Source organism: Harpia harpyja, chromosome 6 (genome assembly GCF_026419915.1).
Source record: "Harpia harpyja isolate bHarHar1 chromosome 6, bHarHar1 primary haplotype, whole genome shotgun sequence".
NCBI classification, from domain to species: Eukaryota; Metazoa; Chordata; class Aves; order Accipitriformes; family Accipitridae; genus Harpia; species Harpia harpyja.
In genome coordinates, this window is record NC_068945.1 from 22,371,487 (window position 1) to 22,398,111 (window position 26,625).

The 26,625-nt window shown below is 41.6% G+C and overlaps 1 protein-coding gene across 3 annotated transcripts in view; it reads left to right on the plus strand.

The window, feature by feature from the left end:
* TBXAS1 (thromboxane A synthase 1) overlaps nucleotides 1-26,625 on the plus strand; it is a 244,812-nt gene that overhangs the window by 76,443 nt on the left and 141,744 nt on the right. For all 3 annotated transcript variants that reach the window (XM_052788771.1, XM_052788772.1, XM_052788773.1), the window contains one exon: nucleotides 17,172-17,224. In XM_052788771.1, coding sequence (XP_052644731.1) covers nucleotides 17,172-17,224 — 53 coding nt within the window. The remainder of the gene's footprint in view (nucleotides 1-17,171; nucleotides 17,225-26,625) is intronic.

Genomic DNA, 26,625 nt, shown 5'->3' on the forward strand with positions numbered 1-26,625 from the left:
TATCAACATTCTTCTCCTACTGAATCCAAAACATAACACTATACCAGCTACTAGAAAGAAAATTAACTCTATCCCAGCCAAAGCCAGGACAACATGAATTTTAGATGACTTCTATTAAGGGAGAGGCAAAAGTGAAATGTTCTTTGGACAGTTGCAGTGGTGCAATTTTAAATATTCAGGTAGAATCTTAGTATTCAGGTAAAATCTTCACTGATTTGCCTCTATTTGCTGTTATGTCTATATACTGAGGGGAAAGAGCAAGCCCTGGATAGGTTAAGGCACCTTGTGGCTCTAGATGGTAGCCTAGGAAAGAAGTACAAAGAGGTATGAACAAGAAATGCATGATTGATACGTGATTTTTGCAAAGGTTACAGCTTGCAAAGGGATGAACAAATCTACCTTGATCAGTTCATATGCTGCAACATATAATGTGTGAAAAGTGTGTGGCAAGACATCCAGAGCAAGGGTGGCATCTGAGTTATCCTTCTTTGTGTTCCACATCTGAGGACAGTCTTGGACAGGAGCACCTTGCAGCCAAGGTGGGGTGGAAAAGGTGCTTGATCACGCACAAGAGGGAAATGGGAGAGCTTTGGGAAAAAAAGCTACGGTTGGTGACCTTATACCAGGGTTCTCTATTTTAATAAAGAGTCTCATATAGTTCATGACAGATAGAATTAGGGACCATGCAAGTATGTTGTAGTTATATTTGTGTTTATATTTTTCGCTACCTTTTTTTTTTCCCCAATGCCCCAGGGAGCCATCTCGAAGACCTCATAAATGCAAGATTTCATTTTCTAATGCTATTTCATTTCCTGGATGGAGGACCTGCCATGAGAAGACCAGACCTCAAATTATAATAGCCCTATAAATAACTCCCTAAGGCAAAAGGAGAAAAGAAAGCTTTTGAAAGACAACCGCAAATGCAAAAATGGAGGTGTTTGGGTTCTTGCAGAACCAGACTAAGCAGCTCTAGTTAGGACGTCATTAATTTAGTATAAAGTTTTTTGGGGTTTCCCTGTTTATCTTTGTGTGCTGTTTACTTACAAAGCTATATCTCAAAAGTCCTCTGAGGTCTCTTACTTGAGTTTAATTTTCTGCAGTGTTTTGGTGCTTTTTGGCCTGTCCTTAGAGCCAAAATGGAGTCTCCAGGTAAAATTGAAAACAATCCAACAAACTGACTAAAACAAATACAATCACAAATTGAGTAAAAATAGTCTGAAAACACAACTTTTTCTTCTTTCTGGGTGAAGTAGTTTTATTTCAGCAGACCCAGACTGTCTGCCTGCTTTCCACTGGAAATCTGTGCAGAATTGGCACATCGACTAGAATAAAAACATTCCCGAGGAATCGGCATGTTCTGTCAAAACATTTGAACAGCTCCCGTCTCCCAGAGCACAGCTCTGCTGCGGAGCCGGCAAAGGGAGCTCTGCAACGCGTGGTGCCGGCTTCCCCTCCAACCTCCTGTCTTGATTCCACCTTTTCACATAATTACGGGCAAAGTGCTTCAGGTTAAATTATATCTAGCTGCGGTGGGAGTAGAAAAGGAGGTTTGTGAGAGCCTTTTGCACCATGGTGTGACCTGTGTAAGGGCTGTCCTTTCTCAGTTCCCAATAAGGCTGTGTTGTATATGTGAGGAAAAGTCAGGAGGTGAGGCTGTAGGACCCCAGTATCTTCCTGTAGCAGCCTGGGTAAATGTACTGGCCAGGGATAGCCAGGCTGGCAAAGCTGAGCTCCAGGAGAAGTCCTGCTGTGCAGGGACAGGATTGCCCCTTGATGGATGCTTCTGTCCCATGCCTCTCGCTGCTGCATGACTCTCTGCTACGTGTGAGCTCAATCTCCAGCAGCAAAGTTCAATCCCTGTGTTGTGGAGTAATAATATTTTTTTTTTTTTAATGACTTGATTAATTAAAAAAAAAAAGAAAATCATAATCTTTGGCTAGAAGAAGATACACAGCAATTACAGAATGTAACTAAGCAAAGTGTGATTAGCCTCAACCTTTGCAGCAGGACACTGATTATTTTACTTTTGCTAAGTAGTATCTTAGTCTTCTAGCACTGAAATAAAGGGGATCTCGCTGGTAGGCTGTACTCAGTATGAATAAGAGTGGTAAAATCAGGCCTGCAGCCAATTTACCAGAGGTGCTGTCTGTCTGTTATTGAGACCAATTGCTTAGGAATGTAATTGTGTCATTCTTGTTACCAAAATTGATATCCCCTGACTGACCGCATCTAAATGAGTTTTTATTTTTGCAGAATTTCTGGGCTGTTGCATGATAAGGTACTGTGATGGACAGCATGCAGTCAGTGGTTTGAAACAAATGAAGTTTTTCTTCATATTCGAATATTTTCTTCATATTTGAAACTGTGCTGATGAACTAGCAGATGGTGTCCTTTAAGGCTGTACAGGTGACAGTAGCCTGTTTGAATGAGCATCATACCTACTTGTCTAAGCCCCGTCCAGCAGAAAAATCCTTTATAAAATAACATAAAAGTAAACAAGGTGGGAAGGCAAGCAGCCCTACGTATGTACTTATCTTATACACCATGGCACACGGCAACATAGCAATTCAGAGCCATTTTGATAAAAAGTGGCATCATTGAGAAATGCGGCGGAAGAGAACGATCCATGCCATGTGGAGCAAGGAGGGCAGAGGTGGCTTATAAACCAGCCCTAGCTCTGCTTGTGTTAGTGGCAGTGCAGCAGTCTTAGAGGGGGTGGGTTGTGAATGTGCATTCCTAACTCTATTACTTATCCCCTGGGCCAGAAGGGCCAGATGTGTTGCATAGGCAACATATTTAAAATGTGAATGATCATTCCTGATGGATCCCCTCCAGCCAGTCCAAAAGTTACATTACTGGGCCCCAGCCCACTTCACATAGAAAGACAAGACCACCCAATCTGGTGCCTTTAGGGAAGGGAGAAGGTGGAATTACTGTGATAACTATGATTAATAATTTCTCATGCAAGCAGTTGTACGCTCTGTGGCCAAAATGCTTATATACTGGTGTCTAACCCAAGGCAGCTAAAGCCACACAGTGGCACCTAAAAGCCTAACCATATGATTCTCACTGGAGTTAACAGGCATTATTACTTTCAAATGTTGCTATAACTCCTTTTCTTTTATTTAGTTATGCAAAGTCTAGCATGCTGCGCTTGTAAATTTTGGCCTGAGTGTAAACCATGCTGGCAAAATATGGTCACCTCTGGGACTGAGGCGAAGGCAGTTTACCACTGTGTAGCCATATGGGAGGGGAAAACCTGTTAAAATCCTTCTATGGACAATTATGGCAAATATATGTTAAAAGGCTTTGAGACCTTGCACAATGACGAGCCCATCTCTTCCTAGGAGAGGTAACAGGCTGAAATAACAGTGTCAGAATTGAAGCCTCTTAATATATTATATCACTGTCTTACAAAGATCTGAGACTCGAGTTTGTGCAGACTTACCACTGTCCTAACACAGGAGCAGTCACTTGATTTGCTAAAAGCTTATCGTCTGGAGAGGCAGACCTGGAAGAAAGGAAGTGTTCTTGCAGTTTTATGGGCAAAGAAACTAAGCGCTGTGGCTATAACAGTTTTGCTTCACCACCCATTGAGACCAATGGCCGAGTGCCCGCTGTCTTTGCTGGGCATGGAAGCAGGTAGCGAGTGACTCCAAGCTTGTGCAGAAACAGGTTGTGGCGAGGCTGCAAACTGCCTTCGCATCTAATGGGCCCTGGCACAACACTGCTATTGCTGCCACCTTCTCGGAGCTTCCTGTTGCTGCAGGAAAAGTTTGCATTACATGGAGGAGGATAATGCCTCAAAACATCCCCACTGGAATAAATAAGCATCTTAAGTCGAGAGTTCAAACACAACTTGCTTTTCTACTAATTCTGTAGTCTGGTAATTTTTGTTTGGCATAGAAAAAATAGGAATAAGTGTTAAATTCATGCTTAAAAGATTGCCTCTCTTCAGAGAAACTTGTTATCATTTTTCTTACTTTCAACAAGGAAAACTTGCTTTTGCAGCAGAGATTTTGACATTAAGTGTCTTGATAGAATAATAGGCGTGAGATGGATTGCAATCTATTGCCTCAAGACTTTGCCAATCATAAACTAAAATCAGTTAATGCATTGAGTTAAATCTTGCTATATTGTGCAATGTGCTAGTAGTATTAAAAAAATCAATCCAGAAAATGTATTGATTATATTATCTCCATAGCAACAAACAATAATGGGATAATGTTAGCTTAATAATTGTGCTTTGTGAAAACCTTTCAGAATAATCACTGCATTGTAATCTTTTCAAAATGTGGAATGCAATAATGCTTCTTCCTTGACTGCAGTCACCATCAGCACTGCGTCAAGAGATGCTGTTTTTGTGTGCATGCATATGTATTCATGGGTAATTTTGCTCTGGGTGAAACAATTTAGCAGACTATTTTGGGATCCATTTTTAAATGGTCAAGACCACAAATTGGCAATTGTTTTCTATGTGGTTTGTTTTCTCCCACCTCCTCTGACAACTGGCTACTGTAAAAAGAGGCCATTAACATTCCTTCTCCTGCATCTTTCTTTACAAGGCACAAAGATTTTGGCATGTAACAAAACTAAATGTCCAGCTACTGTGTTAAGGATTTGTGGGAGAGGGGAACTCTGCTCTAAAGATGTGCTTCAAAGCTGTTCCTTTAATTGAATTTTATCTATCATCCTCTAGCAATGACCTGTTCCACAGGAGCTGAGATATTTGCCTGTATTTTGGAGGACCTGATTCTCTTGTGCATCCTGCATTGTCATATAAATAACCTGAGGTTGTTATGAATAAATATATGTATATTCTTACATATAAGTAGGGGGGTGTGTGTCTAACATTTTTAGCTTGAAATTTTAGCAGGAGAGTCAGAGGAATAGATATATACGTTCTTCATCTGGGTCTTGCTTTTATTTTTACTTCCAGATCAACCCTGTAATTTTGATCTTGAATTAAAAAGAGTCATCTTTTTGGGTCATTGATACATACATTGACCCAAATGTATGATGGAGAGGCCAAGTTTTTAGAGTGGTCAGAAAAAAACCAGTTCAATCCCTGAAGTTTAAGCAGCCCCTAAACTGTCCTGTCTCTATGAAAGCCCTCAAGGACCTGGCAGTGGATCAGGAGTCCATTCACCTTCTGGTCATGCCACCAGCTCCTGGTGTAGCTGCTGTGCAAGGGCTGGGTTTAGAGATCAGCCAGCAGAGAGTAGGCTGCTGTCAGATCTTGCACCAGGAGATTCTCCATGGCTTTCATAGGGTGCCCCATACTATCCCCAGTGGTATGGTGGGATGCCCCTTTACTTCCCAGGGCGTGAGTGGATGCCACGTTCTCCAATGGTCACTCCTCCGGCCCTTTTCCTGTGGGACAAACACTGATGTCAGACAGGTTAAACTTTTAGCACCACTTCTTAACAGTGATTCATGTTATTTTGATTCTTACTTCTGGACAGAATTTGTCCTTCAAATGACCCATAGTTTGATTTCTTACCGTTTACCAGACAGGGGTCCCCTTTTCTTTGAGGATGCCCAGGAGGCAGCCCCTGCTTTGGAACTACTATTTACAGTATGTGACTGTCTTGGAGCCAGGAATGTGCAAACCCTCGACTCTGTAGGTGGTGGCACTTTGGTACCGTATACATAAGAAATGCAGTACAGTGCAAGTGCTGACGGTTTTCCATTTGAGATGATCTCTTCATAAGGAGCTTGATTGTGCTGTTGTCCCCATGCCATTGTTTTCCTCTACAGTCCCTCCAGTTTGTTACTTTATGGGGAGGGTGTGAGGGAAGAGTTGTTTTCTGTCCCAGGCAGTGGTTACTTTCTGCCAGTGGCCCAATCCCCTAGGAATGTGGTTGATTCACAGGGACAGGGAGGAGCAGTGGTTGATCTCGACTTAGTGCCTTGTGCCAAAGCATCTAGTTCTGTATAGCTGTTGTACTGAATGAGGGTGCCAAACCCCTCTCTCCTTTTCTGGGTGCAGATGAATGCAGTTATGAAAAGGCAACTAAACACATTGATTCCTCTGGAAAATATCTGGTATTTGCAGGTGTGTAGCATCATTTAAAAAAAAAAAAAAAAGCCCAGATGGATTGACAAGGTTCTTTTTCTGATGCTGCTGCAGAATCCAGCCCTGAGTGATGATCTAGAAACAGAAATGAGTGGCTGACACAAACCAGTTCAATGCCCACCTCCAAAACCAAGCTCCTCTGTCTATGAACTGGTCACAGTTGAAGCTGTGACTGTGTTTCTGCTTGGCACCCCCTGTGTTCATCCTATGTGCTGGCCAGTGGCCTTGCTGATCCCTAGAGCTGTCCCAAATTCTTATTCCACTGCAGCCTCCTGTTTAGTTTCCTTGTGCTATCTCAGCTCCTAGTGCTCTCCACAGCCCTCTTTCCAGCCCACGCAGGGGTTGGCACTGCATGTTTCTGTCTGTCTCTTCTTAATCCCTTGTTCCTGGGAGGCCTGATAGGGCTTTCTAGTGTGTCTGTTTTCCATGCTTGGATCCTACCAGCTACTACATGGGTGGCTTGGGTCTTAAACAGTGTTTGGCTTCAGGACAGAACATGAAGAGTAACTTACCTTATGAAAACAAGGAGATTTTGTTGGAATAATTATTTTAAGATAGGTGAAGAGTCAACTGCTGGTGTGATACGGCTGTTGGGTCTGCAGCTTGTCTTGTTCCCGAAGGGATAAAAATACCGTTCTGCACGAGATATTACAACACATTTCTGTCCGTATAGGTTTAGGGTAGGTCCTGTTGGACTGTCGGTCTGGGAGCAGGATGAATCACACCGAGTGTTTGTTCACATGGCTAGGGTGAAGATGCTTGTAGCTCAGAAGCCACGTGCCCCCTCATGCCCTGCTGAATGTATGGGCTCACCTCAAGGCTTGTGTGTGTCAAGCAGGCTTGTCTGCCCTTAACCTTGTGGCTTTTACAGAGGTGCCATGTGATAGATGGTAGTAAAAAGGGACCTGTCATGTCTATGCCTGGCCTGTCCATGGTACAGATAGCAGCATGCTCTGTTCTGCATCAGAGGCCAGTACAATCTGTAAGGACATTTTTCTCCTTTCATGCTTGAGAGCCTGCATCCATACAAGGTGGGAATTAGACAAGAGGAAGCTGGGCTTGTCCTGCTATGTTAAAATACAGAAATAGTCCTAGTATCTTTCAGTAATGCATTAAGTGGCGTGATTAATGTCAGTCACATGTAATGCTCTTTCCAGGTCTCTTCCCTTGATGGAGTACTCTGCGTGCAGCCTAGTGCTTTGATTTGGGCACTGTTTTGTGTCTTAGTATCATCACAATAAAAGATCAAAATTTGGGAACTGAACACAGATGGAGTTTGTGATAACCTTTAGTTCTTTCAGATGTATGTTTCAAACCTGGTGGTCACCGATAATTAAGTGGCATTGATTTCATAATCAGTTCATAAGCAATGATGGAGACCCCTAGCGCTATACAAGGGAAATGTCTCTGAGGAGGCCAAGATGTTATCACCCACTGACTAAGTAATGTTGCTTCCTAAAGCTGGTGTATTCTTGAAACCAGCCTGTCTAAATAGTATCCACTTAGGCACAAGTGAGTTAAAGCAAAATGAGATAGCCCAGAGTTTGCATCAGAAGAGAAAGCTTAAACTCTGTAATCCTAATTCTGTAGGTGAAGATGCAAGGTTTGCATGTGGACATGTAATTTTTCCAGTACTTATTTCAAAGTCTGTTTGTACTCTATGGCACCTAAGAAAGACTATTGCACAATGGGATTGGTTCATATCTTTTATCCTTAAAAATGACATTTTTATAATCTGAAGGAATCTGCTGTTGATGGATCTGAGAAGGAGGGGGAGACTCTTCAGAAATGGAGAAACTCCTTGGAGAAAAGAAGAGTCCCCGTTTCCCTTCTTGGGAAAGAAGTCAACGTTCATTTCTCCAAATGCCAATTTTTTGCCTCCTAAAACAGTGCTGTGTTGTCAGAGTATTCCCAAAATGTTTGTTTTCCTTAGATTTAGCTAGCATGTCTGTCTGTCCTACAAGAAGTTGTTTCCATTTCTTTAAATTACGCAATTACTGCTTTGCTTCCCTTAAGGGAGGCCAGCAAAGGAAACTAATAAAATTCATTCACCATTAGTAAGATGTGCTGAATGCTTATGCTAATCCATCTGAGAGACATTGAGCACACAGTGAAAATACACGTTGCAACGGTCTTCTATTGTACAACGAATTCCCTCCTATAGAGAGCACTGTAATTCTCTGTTTTCCTGTTGTAATTCGAGGATGTAGTAATATTAAGAAAGACAACAAAGGTGGTTAGCGATCCAGTGGAATTACATACAAGAAGAGATCGTGTAGGAGAGAATTACACTCAGTTTGGAAAGATGACAACTTAGAAGAGATTTAGTGGAAATTACATACTCTAGTAAAAAAAAAAAAAATCCATCATTCCTTTCTCTTTTTTTCTAGTTTCTTGACTTGTTATAAATATATGTTTATCACAGGATCAGAAATTGCAGTGAGTCTGCAAGACCTCATATGGAGCCTTTCATGAACACACATTGCACAAATTGTATTTCTCTTTGTATATGTCTTCATAATGACATGTTTTCGGTTTTTGATAAAGGTTCCTAGAAGCCTGAAGAGGTGTCTTCTGTGACATTTAGTATTAAGTAAAATAAGGGCCTAGCAGGTTTAAGTGTTATCTAGACAATAGTCCTAATAAAAATAGTACGGTTGCAATTATAGCTCTACAGCAGATATAAACAGGGTCTAAGCTAATGGCAGGCAACTTCCAAATAGATAAAAAGAAATATTATTTTAGCCAGTGTAATCAGTCTGGAGAATTCATCATTGCAAGAATCAGGGAGTCAAATACAGCAGCTGGAATAATTTGAGGGTGCAGATAATTTTATGGCTAATTACCTTTGTAGCTATGCATATTACGATAAAAGTAATTGAATCTTAAGCTAACAGTTGGGTGAGGAGGAAACCTCCCTCTATTTAAAGCATTTTAAAGTTAACCGCGTATGTAGGGTTGTTTTCCTCTTGCCTTTCTCCAAAGCCTCAGGCATGTGGTATGTCTGAAAGCTCAGAAATAGATTGAATTTGTTGATATTCTTATTGCATATACTGTCTGTGTTTCTGTGGTAGAGAAGGAATGGTTTTGTAAGATACCAAGAAGGATGACTGAGAAACCTGCAACTTGTCTCTGGCGCTACCATTGACTTCTTGTGTGGCATTTGGCAAATTGCTTAATCTCGTGTACTTCCAACTCCCCACCTGTGACAGATGGGCACTTACCATCCCAGAGATGTTGTGGAAATGAAGTTTGTAAAGTGAAATGAGATTGAAAACAGAAAGACAAAAAGAAAGTGAGAATCTCATTGCAGTATGCCGAATTAACGTATGAGGCCATAACTGTGTGGGAATGCTTTGGAAAGTTAAGGTGAATCAACTAGAAGTGTGAATGCAGCGTGCACGTATGAAAGTGCAGTAAATCTTTTCCACAAGAAGAATCTCTCTTATTCTGGAAGTGCCTGTGTATCACCTTGAGGGGCTGGCATAGATGGGCTGGGTTATTCATCCTACACTCCATTTTTTCTAAGTATCCACGTCTTATCTCCTGTGCCTCAAAACCCTCTTTGAGGTTCTTTCCCCCACTATTCTGACTGGGAGGCTGTTCTAAAATCTTACTACTTTGATAGTCAATAACTTTCATCTAATTTCTAGCAACACTTATCCATGGCCAGTTTATATGCATTTGATCTTTTAGTAATGTAGGCCTTTATATTAAATAAATATTATTCCCTTCCTGATGATTACTCCCAGTACATTTATAGACAGCAAGCATGTCTCCTCCCTTTGGTCTGCTAAAACGAACCTTTGGTTTACTAAAATGAACTCTCCTAATTACGACTTGTAAGACAGGCCTTCTGTTCCCTGAGGATGCTTGTAACCCTTTTCTCCACTCGCTCCATTTTTAATTCATTCCTTTTGAACGTGGCTCATCAGATTTCCATGTATCATTCCAGAGAAAGCATATCCCAGATATTCTACATTTGTAGCTTCCATCATAATTGTTGATCATCATTATCCTGTGGTTGATGTGTCCATCCAGGTTTTTCCCTTCTCTGTTATTTTCAAACAATAATCTTCTACTGCAGAAATTCTTGGAGTTAACATAGTCCCTCTAAGGGTGTGAAGCTTTGCTTTCAACTAAAGACTCTCCTCTGTTGCAGTTGTTCAGGTTCTTTAGGTCATCCACTTCTTCTGATATGACAATCTCAATTACTCTGCCTGCTGAGGAAAGAATCTGTCTTTCAACCCAGAACCATGAACATACTTCACTGAAGTCTGTCTGCTTTTTGTGCCTAAGTCAGCCCTCAAAACATTGAACAAGGTTTGTCCCAAGCCTGACCCTTGAGAAATCTATAGGTTTCCTCCTTTCATGCCTGTACTTTTTCCTTCAACTCAGTCCATACTCATTTCCCTACAGCTTGCATGTTTACTGTCTCTCAATTTTTATCCTTATCTTCATCCCTTTGGGTGTGATGACTGTTTGCCTGCCACCAGACCAAACGCATTACTGAAGCTTGTGTACATCTTCCACTGTTCGCTCACCTAGAAAATGTGTTACCTTCCCAAAGAAAGGTAACACACAGTGTATCCCATTTCCCATTCCTCTGACTCTCTTTCCTTTAGGTATTTGCTCTGAAGCAGGGTGCCAGGTTGTTACCAGTGGGCCAGAAGTGGTCCCTGTGGGACTGTTAACTGGCTGCAGCTGCTCTGTCCAGCCATGCCACTTAAGCAGTGCTGGTGCTTACGACTCAAATGTTAAAAACATATGGTGGGGTTTGTGAGAAAATCTGAGGACTGTGTGTGTTCCATGCACTGGGAAATCTTGCATGCTATTGAGGTCAGGCTCACAATTGTGTATTTACTTGCTTGGCTTCCCCTCCCTCCCGCCGACTCTTCAGTTACCAGCCTATTAGAATCAGCCATTAACCTGGTTAATGGGGAGAGACAGCAAATACCAGAAAGGATGATGTGCTTTTCTTAATTCCCTCTTGGAAACCTGACTGTTTTAAACTGTAAATGTCTCAAGAAAAGGCTGAAAAAGGTCCAAAACATGTCTTGCTTTTGTAATGCAGGCACACCCAGGCAGAGGAGAGTGAGATGAGGCTGTGTTCTCCTTAGAGAACTTCACTGGCAAGTGATCTTTGGAGGTGAAAGGGTAGTGCCCTGCCAAAACTGCTCAGGTGGCTTCGAGCTGTCTGTGTGCAGGCTTCGGTGTGGTGAATCGACGTGACTGAATCATATTGTGCCATCTGATCCTTTTGGGTGATATGATCCATTGAGGTGAGATCTTGATGCCATCTGATCCTTTGGGTGATAGGACTCGATCCCAAGAGCCTCGGCCCTCTCTGACCAGGGCAGGTGATGGACAGCAGAAGGAGAAGAGGGCAATGAAAGGCATGGGGTAAGGGCAGAGAGAAAGGGAGAACTCATGCAAGAGGGGAAACAACCATCTTTAAGGGAAGGACTTGAGCAGTTTCTCCGAACAGTGATACGACAGCTCCTTGTTCCAGACAGCGACGGCTAATGCAGCACACAGAAATAAACCTACCCACTTAGTTTTTATTAAAGACCTGAAAAGGTAAAAGGAAAAAATTTACAATTTGTTTGGTATTTAGTTCAGGTAATTTTTTTTTAATTGTGTAATGAGAACACATTGTCCAAATTTTCATATGCAGATTCAATTAGTGTTCAGTTAATTAGCCTTTACAGATGAGGATTAACTTAATTACATAACACTAACCTCTCTTAATAACTATTAAGGGTAGGAAGGCTGCTTTTAATAAATTTGGAAGGGCTATATGTGTTTTTTAAAATCTGAAATGGCATACACATAAATTCAACCAAATTACACACAGAGGACAGCCATTAAGGGTAACGATCAAAGGAAACAAACTATGTACATGGCTCAGAATCAGGCTAGTTAGAAGTTCATGCTGTTTTCCTCTTGTCTGCTGGCATCCTAGTGTTTTCACTAGGATTATTACTGGAGATGATGTACAGTCTAGGGTCATTCCTTCAAAGTGGACTGCAGTCTGATACAAGGTTGCTTTAATTAAATGTTAGCTTGTATTAAAAAAAAAAAAAAATCAGCTTGGGTACTAGGTTATTAGCAGTTGTTTTTTTCCAGGTGGTCTAAAGAAAAAAAGACGTGAAGCCCATTGAATACTAAAACTCTGATCCATAAATGTCATTCATTGTCATTATGTACCATAAATAACTGTGTAGATTTTTGTCTCTTGATATGAGGTGTGCACTCAAACAATGATGCTGTGGTTATTAATATCACAGTGAAACAGAACATCACGTCTGACTACAGGGTGGTGAGGGTGTAGCATATATGGGACTAGTGATGGGATGTGGTGTCTTTGGCCCCTGAATCATAGGTTTGAATCCAGGCTGTCTTGGTAAGTGACTGACATCAAGTAATATGTGATGATTTTCAGAAAGGGGCAACAAAAGAAGCCTTTTTCCCTTGGCTATTCTTGCATGGGTAATGTTTCCCACTTGCAGTGGATTTTGATGGGCACACCATATCCATCTCCACACAGCTCAGTAGCTTTTGTGGCATTCAGTACACTACAAAATTCAAGGACTACCATTATTGCATTCTCGAGGTCGCTTTTTTGGAGTCCAGATTTTGAGTTACTGTCAAGACCATGCATCTGCTGTATCCCAGCTTTGTGGCCCTCTTCAAACCATTTTATCTAGTGACTCTTAGGCACTACAGCTAAGTTCATAAACCACATGATTTTTTTTTCAGCTGCAGCAAGATGAAATGTTACAAAGCATCCTCCATACAGTCTGGGTCACTTTAAGCTTCAGCTTAAGCTTAAAGTCACTTAAGTCCCCATTTGCAGCCACGAGATCTGCAGGTATCAAGCAACTAGTAAGAATAGGTTGGATATGCCTCATGTTAGACACCCCAAAAATCAAAATGCATGGTACTACTGCCTTTTTCTGAAAACTTTGGCTTAGTGCCTACACCCATTTTCAGCAAGGAGGGAAGATGACATTGCTGCAGATTTTTTTCTTGCTGTGAGGAACTAGCAAGGTGAATATGCAACAAGGGGGAAATTGCTGAAGGATCTGTCTTGGAGTGGCAGAATCTACTGAAAAAAAGAAAGGGGATACTGGAGCCAACGGAGCCCTTTCTAAAGCCCTTTCATGTGTGCGCTGCTCAAGCTGAAGCCTCAACATTCGATATCTCAAGATAGATGGTTAGCAATGACCAGACTTTGCTCTGGCTGATGCAGACCCAAATCTTATTCCCTTCCATAGGGGTTGCACCTGTATCCCTGAAAGCAGGATTTGGCCTTGCGAGTGGTTCTGCCCACAGATGCAGCTGATGATACACGCTCAGAGGAAGGGGAGAATGCAAATTCCCTGTAGGGAGGCAACTGCCAGCCATGTAAACAAAGAAGCCTTCTGGGTGTGCAGCAGTCAGCCCACTTGAGCTGCTGTTTCCATGGTATACCAGATGCTGTAAAATATGCTTTCTTCAGGGAAAGAAGCTTTTCATACTCCTGCATTATCATGTTTGATAATGGGCTGTCATCAGGCTGGTACCTCACTGTAGGGGCCACACACAGCAAGTCCCCCCTGCCCTAACCCTTTTCTGAGTTGTTGATGACAATCCATATTCTGCAGCTTCCAAACAAAGAAAAAGCTAAGTAATTTTTCTGACTTGGAACAGCATTACTGACTATGCTTTTACACTTCATTGTTATGAGTGACTGTTTAATGTGCTACAGTTCCTCCTGATGCACATGGTGTCATCTCGTAAGACCGTGCGTTGTTTTGCTTTTCAGTTTTCTTCTGTTTTCCTAAAAAATCAGAATACATATGTTTCCATTTTTCCCTGATTATCCCCTTCCTACCCCCCCCATTGCTTCATTATAGCTCCTGTTTTATGGCTGTTTAAGCCCCTGGGTACATGTCAGCAGGCACCATTTCTGAGTTCGCTTCCTCTCCTTGTGTTTACCCACTGGGTGATCTTGAGTCAAAGAGAGGTCTCTATCTCTGTTTTCTTGTAAAACAGTTGCTGCTCGTGGGCAGGTGCTTAGTTATCCTGTAGGTACTAAGTACAATTGCAATTATAAACCTGGACAAACCTGCAATAATGAGCCTTGGAGCAGATCGACCTCAGCTAGTGTAAATAAGTTACCAAAAGCACTTACGAAGCTTGCTGTGCTTCAAACATGACTCATAGGAGGAGGAGGATGTTTTCAAGGTACCTGTCTACTGGAAGCTGTGTTCAGGGATGATGCTGCAAAACGGGCAGAGCTATGTGGACATGGCATATCCCCTCCCTGTGTACTGAGACCACCGCAGGTTCATAGGCCTTCCTTGTGGCTATTGAGAAGAAACACAAGTACCTTCGTACGACCCCAGCTTCCTCCAGCTGAAAGGCCTGCCTTGGCTTGTAAGGGATGCACACCCGCGTTCCCTCTGCCTTGCCCACGCTCCAGCCACCGCAGCCTCACCGGACTCTGCGTGTGCTGTTTGCTCATCTTTCCCAGGCAGCCCGACGAGACCTACTCCTGGGTGCTCACCATGCCCGTGAAGGGGGCCAGGATAGCACTGGGGCCCCGGGGGTGGACAGTGGAGGCAGGCAGTGGTGTGTATGCGTGTGCGGTGGTGCAGGACATGATAAAGTATCCTGGATTGTAGAGAACGAGCGCTTTTTTTTTGCGAGGATGCTGTCTCGTAATCTATCCCGGATACTTTTCAACTCCTCCTCTCCCCTCACCCTGCAGATGTGTACTTTTCACTTTGGGGAAGAAAAACTAAGCGTGGTTAATTTTAAGCCAGGGCAATCATTTAGGAGAGCTGGAGGTGGAAAACCAGTTATTGGTTAAGAGGTCTGATTTTAAATGTGTTCCGCCTGACCTCTCTACTGCAGTGAGCCAGGAGCAGCGCTTCCAAGAAGCCGGCTTTCTGGAAGGCTTTTTCACTGAATCATTTAAAGCCTAGGCTTCTTGTAAATGTTAATATCCTGCTGGCTCACTGGAATGCAGCTGGTGGATACAGCAAGTGCAATACCTACGTGCGTGCTCGCAATCCAAAGCAAAACATAGGCAAGGTTCAGGCTGTGGTTTGGGATGTCCTCCCTGATGGCTCAGGCTAGGAGGAAAGCGGGCTGGAGGGCAGACCTGATTCGGCATCGTCTCACGAGACTGGAAGTCCCTCTGCCCTGTGCAGCCGATAGCGGTGTGAAACAGCAGTGCTTTGCACCCCGTGTTTGACTCTGCCCGGTAACCTCGAGCAGAACCCTGTATCGCGCTGGTGTCTCAGCGTGGCTGTAAATGTCAGCTGTGTTTACGCACGTTGGAGTCACTCTCCCAGGCAAAACCGTCAGAGTGCACCGATGAGCTGAGCCTGCTTTACGCAGTCTTAGATGGCTGCCTGGAGAATAGCGCTGGGGGGAATTTGGCCCCAGGATTTCCCCTTGTATCAGCAGGGGAAGGCAGTAGGCAACCTTTGTAATGCTGAAATCGTAGCAATTGCAGGCTGAAATCCTGCTACTGCTGAAGTATCGCTATAGCAAAATGCTGGTCAGTGTGAATGCGTATGTACCTTTTCCCCTCCCTTGGTGTCTGCAGATAAAAGCCTCTGAGTTAGCCGTATGTGTTTGTGGTATCCCAAAGGCTTTGTCCACCTTAGTTTCTGTGTGCTAATGGATGAGGCTTTTCTGCTTACCTTAGTAGTATTTTTCAGGTGAGAATATATTTTTTTCAGGCAATCATCTAAACCACCATTTTCATAATTTTATCTTTACTGTGTTTTCTTACACACCATCCGGTGCTTCAGCTTTTTGTAGCTTAAGGAAAACCTAAAGTTCTTGCCTTAACCTGGAGGCATGTTGTGCTGTAGAATAAACATATTGCAAGTCCAGGATTAAAAAAAAGCACAACTGTATTAAGAATAAAAAGCAGTTGAAGGGCTCTGTAAGAGGAGGACTGTAGGTGGTGGCAAGTGCTTTGCTAATTTGGGTGATAAATTAGCACCTGAGGGTGATAAGTAGGATAACTACTTTTGATTACCAGATTTTCTTTTGCTTAGTGTGGTAAAATGCTCCCAAAGCATACACACATTACATGGTCTTGTTTATTTATGTCTGTGGTTAATGTATTTACGAAAGTTCATATTGTTCTAGCTAATATTCTGCAGTATGTCATAAAGAATAAGAAAGATTCAGTAAGAGGCATAAGTATTCTACTTTGTTAGTGAATTTTCTCTGAAGAATGAAGATAGATCACAATAGTCTTTCTTGAATTAATGTAAATGCAGATTAATGCAGTCAAATGTGTTATTTTTCCATAGACAAGTTACAAACACAATGCAGTATGATTCTCAAATATTGCAGTTTTGTTAAAACAGGGGTTTTTTATATTCACTTTTGGGGATGCATTTTGCACACCTTCTTCAGATTAATCAATTTGAATTCATTTAGGACACTAACAATTTAGTATAGTGGCAGGTTTATTTAGATAAATGGATACCAATTTTCATCAATTATGAAAATGAAACAGTAAAAATTCTAAAAGTTTGTTAAAATAAATCTATTTACTATTCTGCAGAGTGTCCCAGGTGACTGCCTTGTGCAAAACTCCAACTTTGCAGGTTTGGGGTTTTTTTAACAATGTAACTAAAACCAAAACAAGACAACCTTTCCATGTTCCCTGTGTTTCTCTTGTGTGTAGTAAGACATATACTTATTCTATTATTAATTTCTCTATCAGTTTTTCCATCCACACACAGATCAGAAAAAAATTATGTCAGGACCCCATTCATGAAATTAGTATTAAAAAAAAAAATATTAAATGGTAACATATTTTGGAGTGTAAAACCCTGATGAAAACATGTTTCAAGTCATTCCAGGTCTTCTTGGGGGTTGGGATTTTTTTTTAGTCATAATTTTTAGACTCTACTGTCACAGATAGACAATGAGAGAAAGGTGAGGTTATGAGTTAATACTGTGATTCTCCTCATTGAGGTTCAGAGCTTTGGTATGAGTGTTAGCAACACTGTATAATAGAGTTTCTGTTAAGTACTATTCTAAAATACTTCATTATTTTTCTTTTATCCAGGGTTTTTGGGAAAATCACACAAAACTCATAACGGAGTATGGACCTGTTTGTGGGTAAGCTTAGCAGTGCCATCAGCTTTCTTCTTTTCTGGCTTTTGCTGTTTGGGTTTGTTGGGTGGGAGAGGAGAAAATACCAAGATAAGATATTAATCAAAATGCGGAGTGCGGTGTTTCAGTCTGGGGGACAGAGGTAGAGGTTGTTTGATTATGTGCAGAAAGTAACCTTGGCTTATTTTAGTTCAGCATTTGGTGTTGGACTTCATTCTTTTCTTTCTAATTTTAATTATGTACATAAAGTTTAGTCTTTTTCAGAACCGTACAAAGCTACCAGCCTTCAATATTCTCTTTTCACCTGCATATTCTTTATACTTACAGTGAACAGCAGAAATAATAATTTATCATCTTAAAAAAACCTCACTTAGTTTATAAAATAGTATGAATTTGGTTCAGCTGTTGCTAACTATATTTATGCAAAATTCCTAAACTTAAAATACAATGAAGTACAGATTAGAAATGAGGCATTCCTCTCTCTGTAGCTCAGCTGTGCTATCTTAGCAGTTTATTGGGAGCAAAGAGGGTTTAAGCAGTAACATCCCTTCATACAAGCCCTTCCACATTTCTGTGAATGTTATTTCTGTTCCAAAAAACTACTTCCCAGTTGCCATCATTTTAAGTGGAAATGCAGTTATTTCATAGTAGCTTCTATTGTTGTGGTCAGTTGGTGTTTCTAGCATAGCTATTATTTCAATATATAAGTATCAAGCAATATCCACAAAGTACAGACAATGTCACAATTTTTCCCTATGTTCTGCAAAGGGTTTTAGACACTTGTAAGAGAGCGTATATGAATGTGTGTGTGCATATTTGATCATAAATGATATAAATATGCTTTGTATGCTCTTCCAGCAAAAAAGCTGTATCAGAAAGAAGTCAGGCTCAGCCATATGAAGCATTTGATGCTCCAGCCACAGCCGCCTTGTGGCATTTATGCTCAGCCCTAAGGACAAAGTGCTGCAAGAAGTGATGGAAATAATGAATTCCAAGGGTTAGGTACTTGTCTAAGAGGAAATAATACAGTGTCTTAGCTGGCCAGGAATGGAGAAAGATATTCATTAACACTGTGGCAATTTGTATGTTGTGTAACAAATGGAAAATGACTGAGGCTTATTATCTCTGTGACCTTTGGTGTGATGCCCTTAAATGACAATAATGTAAGAACACTGGCATTCATTCCTCAGTGTATTTCCCTCCTTATTAATATCATGCCTATTTTTTTCTAAGCTGAATTCAAGACAAGTTGCTATTTAGTCGTCTGTCTGCTCACTCGGCCAGGCAAAGGCTATGTCATTGGAGAAAGAAATGTATAATTACAGCATGTGAGCGGATAGATAGAAAGTTTCATTTTTCCAGTCGACCCACAGCTGTTAGGGAATGAAACCTCTGTGAGACTTGCATGGGCTGCAAAGCTGGATGATGGTGGTAGTGGTCAGCCAGGACAATTCTGCCTCTTTGGGATGCTGTAGGTAGGAGGAGCGAGCAGACTGAGCATAACTACGTCCCATTTATTGTATGCATGAAAAACATGTGAGGGATCGAGGAGGCTAGCAGAGAAAAAAATGCTGCTTTTTGATATCTCCCAGGAAAACAAAGCTGGGCTCAAACATTACTGTGCTTGAGGTAAGCTTTATTTGTAGTTGAAGAAGGATGTTTTAAAACCTGGTTTGTGAGCTGCTGTTCAATAGGTGTGGTATGTGTTGGGGGGTATTTATCATGGTCCTGTCAACTAAAGAAATTCCTTCTCCATCCCTATACGTCTTCTGTGTGTTTCTTTCAGTGGTTCTTTGAAACAGGCAATAAATGGTAGGTGTGTCTATGTGTATGGTCCCAGCAAACTATTGGATCTGGCACTTGGAAGGAGATGTGGCATTTTGCTTTTTCCAGATTGAATACTGCTTTCCAATAAGCATAAAGAGCAATGATCTTTATTTCTACAGTGGTGAAGTGAGTTGAATACAAATCTTTGGAACTGAAGCCTTTTTTTCTTTCTAAGGTCACTTGAATAGTCTGAATGATACCATCACAACTGTTTTCTTTTGTGTGTGAATTGGTTTCCTTGACAACAGGATGTCAAATCAACTTTTCAGCTTTAATCAAGTCAAAACAATATATCCCTTCCATTCCAAAAGGCCTCAAGTCGTAGAGAATTATTTCAAGTAAGACTTTTGTAGGTCACAAAAGCATTTTTTTTTCTTCACTCCCGTGTGCAGATCCAAAGGAGAGGTGATGGTATTACACTTTTATAGAGAGAGACAATGCAAATAGTCTTGAGTGTGTGCTGTGAAAACCATCTGTTTTCATACAGAGATGGCCCAAGATGGAGGCCAAGGCAGAAACAAACAGCTTTGGTTTGGTGCAAAAGCAGATTTGGAACATTTCTGTTCAACTGGGGAATCCAAGCCACTGATGTGACTTTTGAAGAGATCCTGCAACAGAGTGGTAGTCTTTGGTTCAGCTGTAGTTTGGAGTACCTTCTATAAAAATACCTCCTCTAAAATATGTGTGCTGGTTCTCCATAACAAAAATAAAAAGTGAAGAATATCCTATTTGGAAAACAATGTACTGATACATGTTAAGATTCGTCTTGAATATTCTCCTTTTTGTCGTAAGAGTTTTGCAGGAAAGTAGTCCTGGTTTCTGTAGAAATTAGTGAATTATGTCACTTTTTTTTTTGGATGAACTTTGATGGTTTGATACTTTATCTTCACCCCCACCATATCCAATTGTTCCATTTCCGTTGTAGGTTGTGGCTACTGATCAGAAATAGGTGGTAAGAGCAGACAGAGAAACAAAGAGCTTCTGGGTTGAAGAGGAGAAATAAAGTGGGAGAGTATACTTTATGGAATCAGAAAAGCAACTGCTACAACACGAGCAGATCTGTAGAGTCAGTGAGTTAATTTTACTTTATATACGCACTTCATATGCATTTGACCACTCTACTGCGATTGCATCATTATGACTTTACAGCACTGTAAGCATGTATGGCTGATTTGGAGTTGGAGAATAGTGCCAAAGTAATAAATATATTCTTGGCCTAACAGTACGCTACTAGTGAAGGAACAGAAAATATGATACAGCCCCACATGGGCAGGTGATTGCCTCTGGGATGAATGAACCTATTCTGCCTTCATCTGTAGCAATGCATTTGGATGTGGGGAATAGTGTAAGAGTTCATAACATAGATGTCGCTGTGTATAAACAAAGAGTAAGAACAGAAGATTAACATTTGGTGCAATTTGTAGGGTGACATTCTTTCTTCATGTCCTTTTGCATCTGAAACAGCTTGCAGCAGGTCAAACCCTATTCTTACTCTTCCTTCACTTGAACTCTCACCTTCAACCTGCTGTGAGATGTCTGAACAGCTATGTAGTAGAAGTCCTAAAGAGGACAAGAACCAAGTAAGGCAGAGGTGAAGAGATGGGTCTAGGACTAGCAACAGGATGGAGTTTGGATTAAACCACCTCTAGAAAGCAAAACACAATTGGGGTGTTTGAGCTCAGGGTTGTCAGGCTATGAACTGGCAAAGGGAGGTGGCAAGCTCAAAATCTGCATTTTCTAATGGGGGAAGGAATTAATGAGAACATTTCTAACAAGATCCAGTCGTAAACAATTCTCAATCCCTAATAAAACCACCAGCAGCAGACTGCATCTACCCGTGCTGAGCCTCTACTGGGCTCCAGCATAAGCATACCAGGATCAGCACAGTACCACAGAAAGCATGTCAAGGTGCAGGTACTCCTGAAGCATCTTATGAAAACACAGATTTGAATGGAGCTCCATTTCCATATAAAGAGTATCTTGTTTTTCAGTGGGTTACTTCAGCACGTTTTTAAGTAATGCACAGAAAGCAACTTAAAGTAGGACAGGCGATTTTTCTTAAGGTGTCTACAGAATTACTCAATGTCTGATGTGTGGGTGGTGTTTTGTTTTTTTCCTTAAAGATGTCCTAATATTCCTTAAACGATTTCGTAATAAGTCACTATTGGAACCAAGATCAAGCCTGGTCACTTAAATGATTGGGTGGTTTAAAGGATTAAGATATATCACGGCACCCGTCCCTAACTTGAAATGTGTCCAGGGGTGCGTTGTGATTGTAAGCTATGCTGGCAGCTGACAGCTTTTCAGAAGTCTATGCAGCCAGAGTTGGTTCTGTCTTAACGCTTGACTTCTCTCCCCCAAAAATGTCGCTGCAGATGGCACTAGTTAGCATTTCTGCAGATGAGTCTATAATCAAACAGTTGTGGACAAGAAACAGGTTTTTCTTGCTGCTGCTCCTGGCCTTTGCATCAGGGCTGAGGCACACTGGTTAGTCACTGCAGAGGTTTGGGGCTTTCCCCTTTTGTGGACAGAAGAGGGACATGCGTTTCTGGGATTTGGGCATCTGGAACTTTTCTCAAAGCCTTATCTTTCCTTCTGCCCTCCTCAAACACCTCAGGGCAAACCTGAGGTGGACAGGGGCAGGATCTCCTCCTACAGGGAACAGCTGATGTCTTCATCATGCAGTTAATTTACCTGAAGAAATAGTGTCTTTATTGCCATTTTAATTTCACAAACTTTTTTTTAACCTTTCTGTTTCTAGCCTTATTCTGCTTTATGTGGAAAGAGTAATCCCAGGACAGGTATTCTCATCTTTGTCTCTGAAGGCTCATGTAAAGAAATAATTTAGTTTTATGGAACAATCTTATCCTTTTGCACTGGGGGTCTAATGGACTTACTACCTCTCCTGTGGACCTTCTTTTATTTTGATATTTTAAAAAATTTACTTTTCATATTTCAGCCAGAGAAAATCATACCTGGGCAAGGATAGGGGGGATGGAAGAAAAACAGGCTTCCTATTTCTGATCTGTAGCTCTTCATAATCTCTGTTTCACATTTAACCTGATAAAGATTTTTGGTAGTCTCACTTGCCTGGATCTTTGTTTTCTTAAAGAATGATGTACTTTTTTGGCCAGTTTATTTTTTTCTCACTGTGTCTCCTCATTTATGTGTTGTGATAAGGTCCTTTGACTCTGTAGGGTTGTTGATCAGCCCCAGAATTGCTATTGTGAATGAGTTATCTCTTTTTCCTTTAAATACTGCAAACTGTGAATACAGTACAGCAGACCCCTTAAACATGTGCCTAACTTTGAGCACATGAGTAACCCCATTAAAGTCAATGGTATTACTCAACATGCTTCGAGTTAGGCAGAAGTTTATCTACCTTGCTGAATCAGGGCCATAAAAGAAACAATTGCATTTGTGCCTGAAAAATATTTTTACTGCTGTTGGTACACATAAACACCTAGGTTTATTGTAGCTGAAAGAAGTTAAGGGGGAGAAAAATATTTCTTCCCTCTCCCCACCCTCTCTTTTGACAGCACTTTGCATGTAGACAATTTTATTGCTTCTCTGTGTAATGAGCTAGCCATTCTCTCTGAAATGGAAAAGATCATCTCAAAAATTGACTGAACAATAGGAGAATCTTAACATTCTTAAATTAAACTTTCAGACCCCTTCTTTGGGTTTTTTGTTTTTTGTTTTTTGTTTTTTTTTAATTAATGTTTTCAGAACTTGTTAATAGTAACCTATTTTTTAAAAATTGTCTTTTAAAAAAGAACTGAAACCCAACAATATTCCTGGCAGAAATGTAGTGTCACGGTACAATGCTACGTCTCCATCTGACTCCCCACACTTAACCATAATTAGGTATTGGTTATAGTTAGTTCCAATAGTTAAATCAAGCTGCTGGAACAAATCCTGTGAGTTACTTACGGGTATATCATCACCAGTTTCTCTTCTTCTCTCTAGAGCTAATTGGTCTTAAAAACAGCCTTTTATGGGACTGATGCCTAAAGATTTACCCAAAAGGTGGCATACCACACTGTTTTGAGAATTGGAGTCTAGTGTTATTGTTACAGTTGTAATTGTTTTTGTGGGCTGCCTGTTCATTCTGGAGTATTTTAAGTTCTGCATATGGAGACCTGTGGGATGCAGTTTATAGGCAGAATTTATGGTAAATTAGTTGACTAGTTTAATTCTGGCATGTTTCAAATGTACTTAGGTCTCTGGAACATTGCAAATTGATGCTTAGTGTACAAGTAATGTTGAAGGTATTCATTAATGAGCTCTTCTTAGCCATGGACAAATCTTATGTGTGGACTGTGACCTCCCATGAGAACCATGCAACTTGAGCTTGTCTACTCTGCGATAGCTGTTGATTTGTTACTGCAGCCTCTTGCTGTCCTGGTCAGGTCCAGGGACACTTGTATTCTAGGTATTCACAGACACCAAAATGTCACAGTCCCAGCCCTCAGCGCAGGCAAAGCCATTTGGATGGAAACGTTTGATGCAAGTGGTAAACTCTTCTGCATGCAAAGCTCTCTGTCTCTTCTCTGAGACTCCAGGCGTTGCCCTGGGGTGGCTGAGCTGCACGCATGTGCTCACTGCTGTGCTTTTTCCAAGTTTCTTTCCTCCATCCATGACTGCTCCATGACTCTACTGCAGCTGTTCAAGCCAATGTAAGTCAAAGACCTGATGTAATCTTTTACACCTCTGGAAAGAAAGTTTGAAATCCAACCAAATGAGACAGACAACATTTTATATGCTCTTGGCAAGGCAGCAAAGGACAGCGCCTGTCACCTGCACAATGTTCGTGATGCTCATTTCTGTACTCATGGCATGTGCAAACTGCTGTGTTTGTAGCTTCAGTGAATTAGTGTTCGCATAGAGTGAAATCCCCTGGTTGGTACGGCTCAGAAAGGCCCTGGGAGATTGGCCAGAACTGTGTCAGCCCCTAAGATTGACGAGGGAAGCAGAGAGCAGGCCCTTGTACCATATCTTAGCATTTGAGGAACCTGATTAAATCTTGGTCTGCTTCTGCATGTGCAAGTAGCAGCTTTGGCTAGGAGGAGGTTTCACCTCCGTTTGCTCCCAGGGAGGTGTTTCTTCATTCCCTGTTTCCTTGCAAGTTGGTTGTGCAGCACTAAGCTGTTAAAGTATAGTCCTTGTGAGCTCCAGGTTAAGATTATTTGAAAACTGAAGTTTCTTTTGAAAACATGCTGCCTGAGGAGCGTTTTACACCTAATATAGAGCATGGGTGATCTTTGATCTGTACTGCCTGCTTCTTACCTAATTAATGCTTAGAATCATCATTTTAAAGGACTTGGGATAGGACTGCTAAAGAGATTGCCTCTTCATATCATGTACCACCATTGTGATCAGCACCTGCATACCAGACTGTGTCATCCTAATTCAAGGCGGGGGGAGGAAATATTCTCAGTGAACCCCACAGTTATAAAAACTAGTTTCATAGACTTAGTTTCACCTTGATCTACCCTCTTCACCATCCACCAGAGCTTGCGTTTGTTAATCTTCTTAACAGGCTGTAAAGTCTACCTTGTAATTTTTTTCCCCTTTCCACCATTTGGGAAGAAGCAGGCTGAGGGCTTTTGAAAGACTGAAGAAGCTGAGGCATTATTTCAGTATACCAATCCCACTAGAAAGTATGGGAAAACAGCGGTATTGTAGGTTTTGCTGTGCATATTAAATGCTTTCATTAGAATTTCCTAAAGCACCCAGAAGTATTCATGCAAGCCTGAAGTGGATACATACAATATGTAAAGTTCAGGAGCTATTAATGGTCTCTGGCTTCACCTGCTACGTATTTGATTATGAACTGGTGTTCCCAGTGCCATGCATGGTAATTTTTAAATGAAGTTCCTGAATCATTTCCCCCCACTCTCCACAGAGGGAGAAGAATGCATGATCCCTCCCAGTGTGTGTGTGCATGTCCCCTTCCCTTTCTCGGCAGCCTTTGAAGCAGATCAACTTTAAACTAATGCTGCAACTCAGGAGCAACTCCTGCCCTCCTTGGTTGCCCAACACTTCACAGGAGAGTCAGGTCATTGCCTCACCAGGTGACTCTAGTGCCAGTTTACCCTTCCTTGTGGCAGCCCAAAGAAACCCAAAAGCAGCTTGTGACTGCTTTCTTGTGTGCCGTGAGAGGCATCAAGCAAAAGGGATTTCCCTTCCGCACATATCCCCCACTGGGCACTGGAAAAGAAGGATGCAGAGAAGAAACTGCAAATCAGCAGCCTGTTGCACGTCCCCGTTCTCTGTGAGCCCTGGCACAGGCTGGAGCATCCGTGGCTCTGTCCCTTCCCCATGTCCATCTGCTAGGAGCTCCAGGATGCAGATGCTGGTTAGACCCTCTCTCCCTGTGCTTGGGGGGGTCCTTAGACAAGACCTCGTGGGGCCTCTGCCCCTTAGGACACCAAAGCGTTGCACAGGAATGGATTGGGGATGTCTCTTAGTTTCTTAGAAATAGTCATATTTTGCTCTTTGAGGCTGACCACGCTTTGCCAGGTATCTATGGAGGCGCTTCCCATCAATTGCTGCCTGTTGTCCTTCGATGGTGCCACCACTTTGTTGGCTCTGGGGTTTGTTCTGTTTTTTCTTTTTACATTGACAACCTTGTCTTGTGGGCTTTGTGTTCATGCTTCGTGCTGTGATTTCCCCCCTCTCCACCCCTAGATATTTGCTCTGGCTTTGTTTTCTTTCTCTTACTTCTCTCCATCCTCTCCAGCCCTATACTATCTTTCCTCCATGCTCTAATTTTTATTCCTCCGTGTTTTTCTTATCCATGTTGAGCTGAAAACAGTAACATGACCTGACAATTTTTACGTCATTCCAAGGTTTTTATATACTTCCATAAATCTATTCATTACTTTTTTATTGTTTTGTCATATGTAGGTTTTAGTTTTTCCTCTACCTTATTAGTCTGGGGATCAATTTTAGTCTACTATGTTTTATTAGTAGTAAGGGGAGCAAAATATCTCCTTTTTCTTTGTTGGTTTGGCACCATCTTCAAATTACCCTTTTTCTCTGTTCGACTACCTCTCTTTTTTCCCTGGAGAGTCTGCTTTATGTCAGACCTTCTGCTGGTAGTGAACTGGGTATGATTTCATCAGGCAATAGGCAAAAGTATACCCCACTGCAGAGGGAGAAGTTGTTTTCAGCTGTTGCTCTCTTTATTATTTTTTTTCTAGCTTGGGGAGCATGGAATGAGCTGAGCCACCATTACCCTGGGGATTGTGAATCTTTCTTTCCTTCCATTAAATTTGGTGGCTAAACCTGAAGGCTTGTCTTGAAGGAGGGTTTATTTTAGTCATACTGATAAAATTGTACTGGTATAATTAAACAGCTATAGTAATGTCAAAAAACCTCCCATGCACAGACAAAGCAGTTCTGGAATGACACAAACTACAACAGGGAAAAAACCCAACCATCTCCCCCAGCAATTATTGTATCTGTAGGGGTGTGCTCCCATAGGAGTTTTTTCTAGTCTAACTTTATTAAGATTCAAATCACGTCTTGTCCCAGAATCTCCTCTCTCCCCATGTAAACAAGCCTGAAAATAG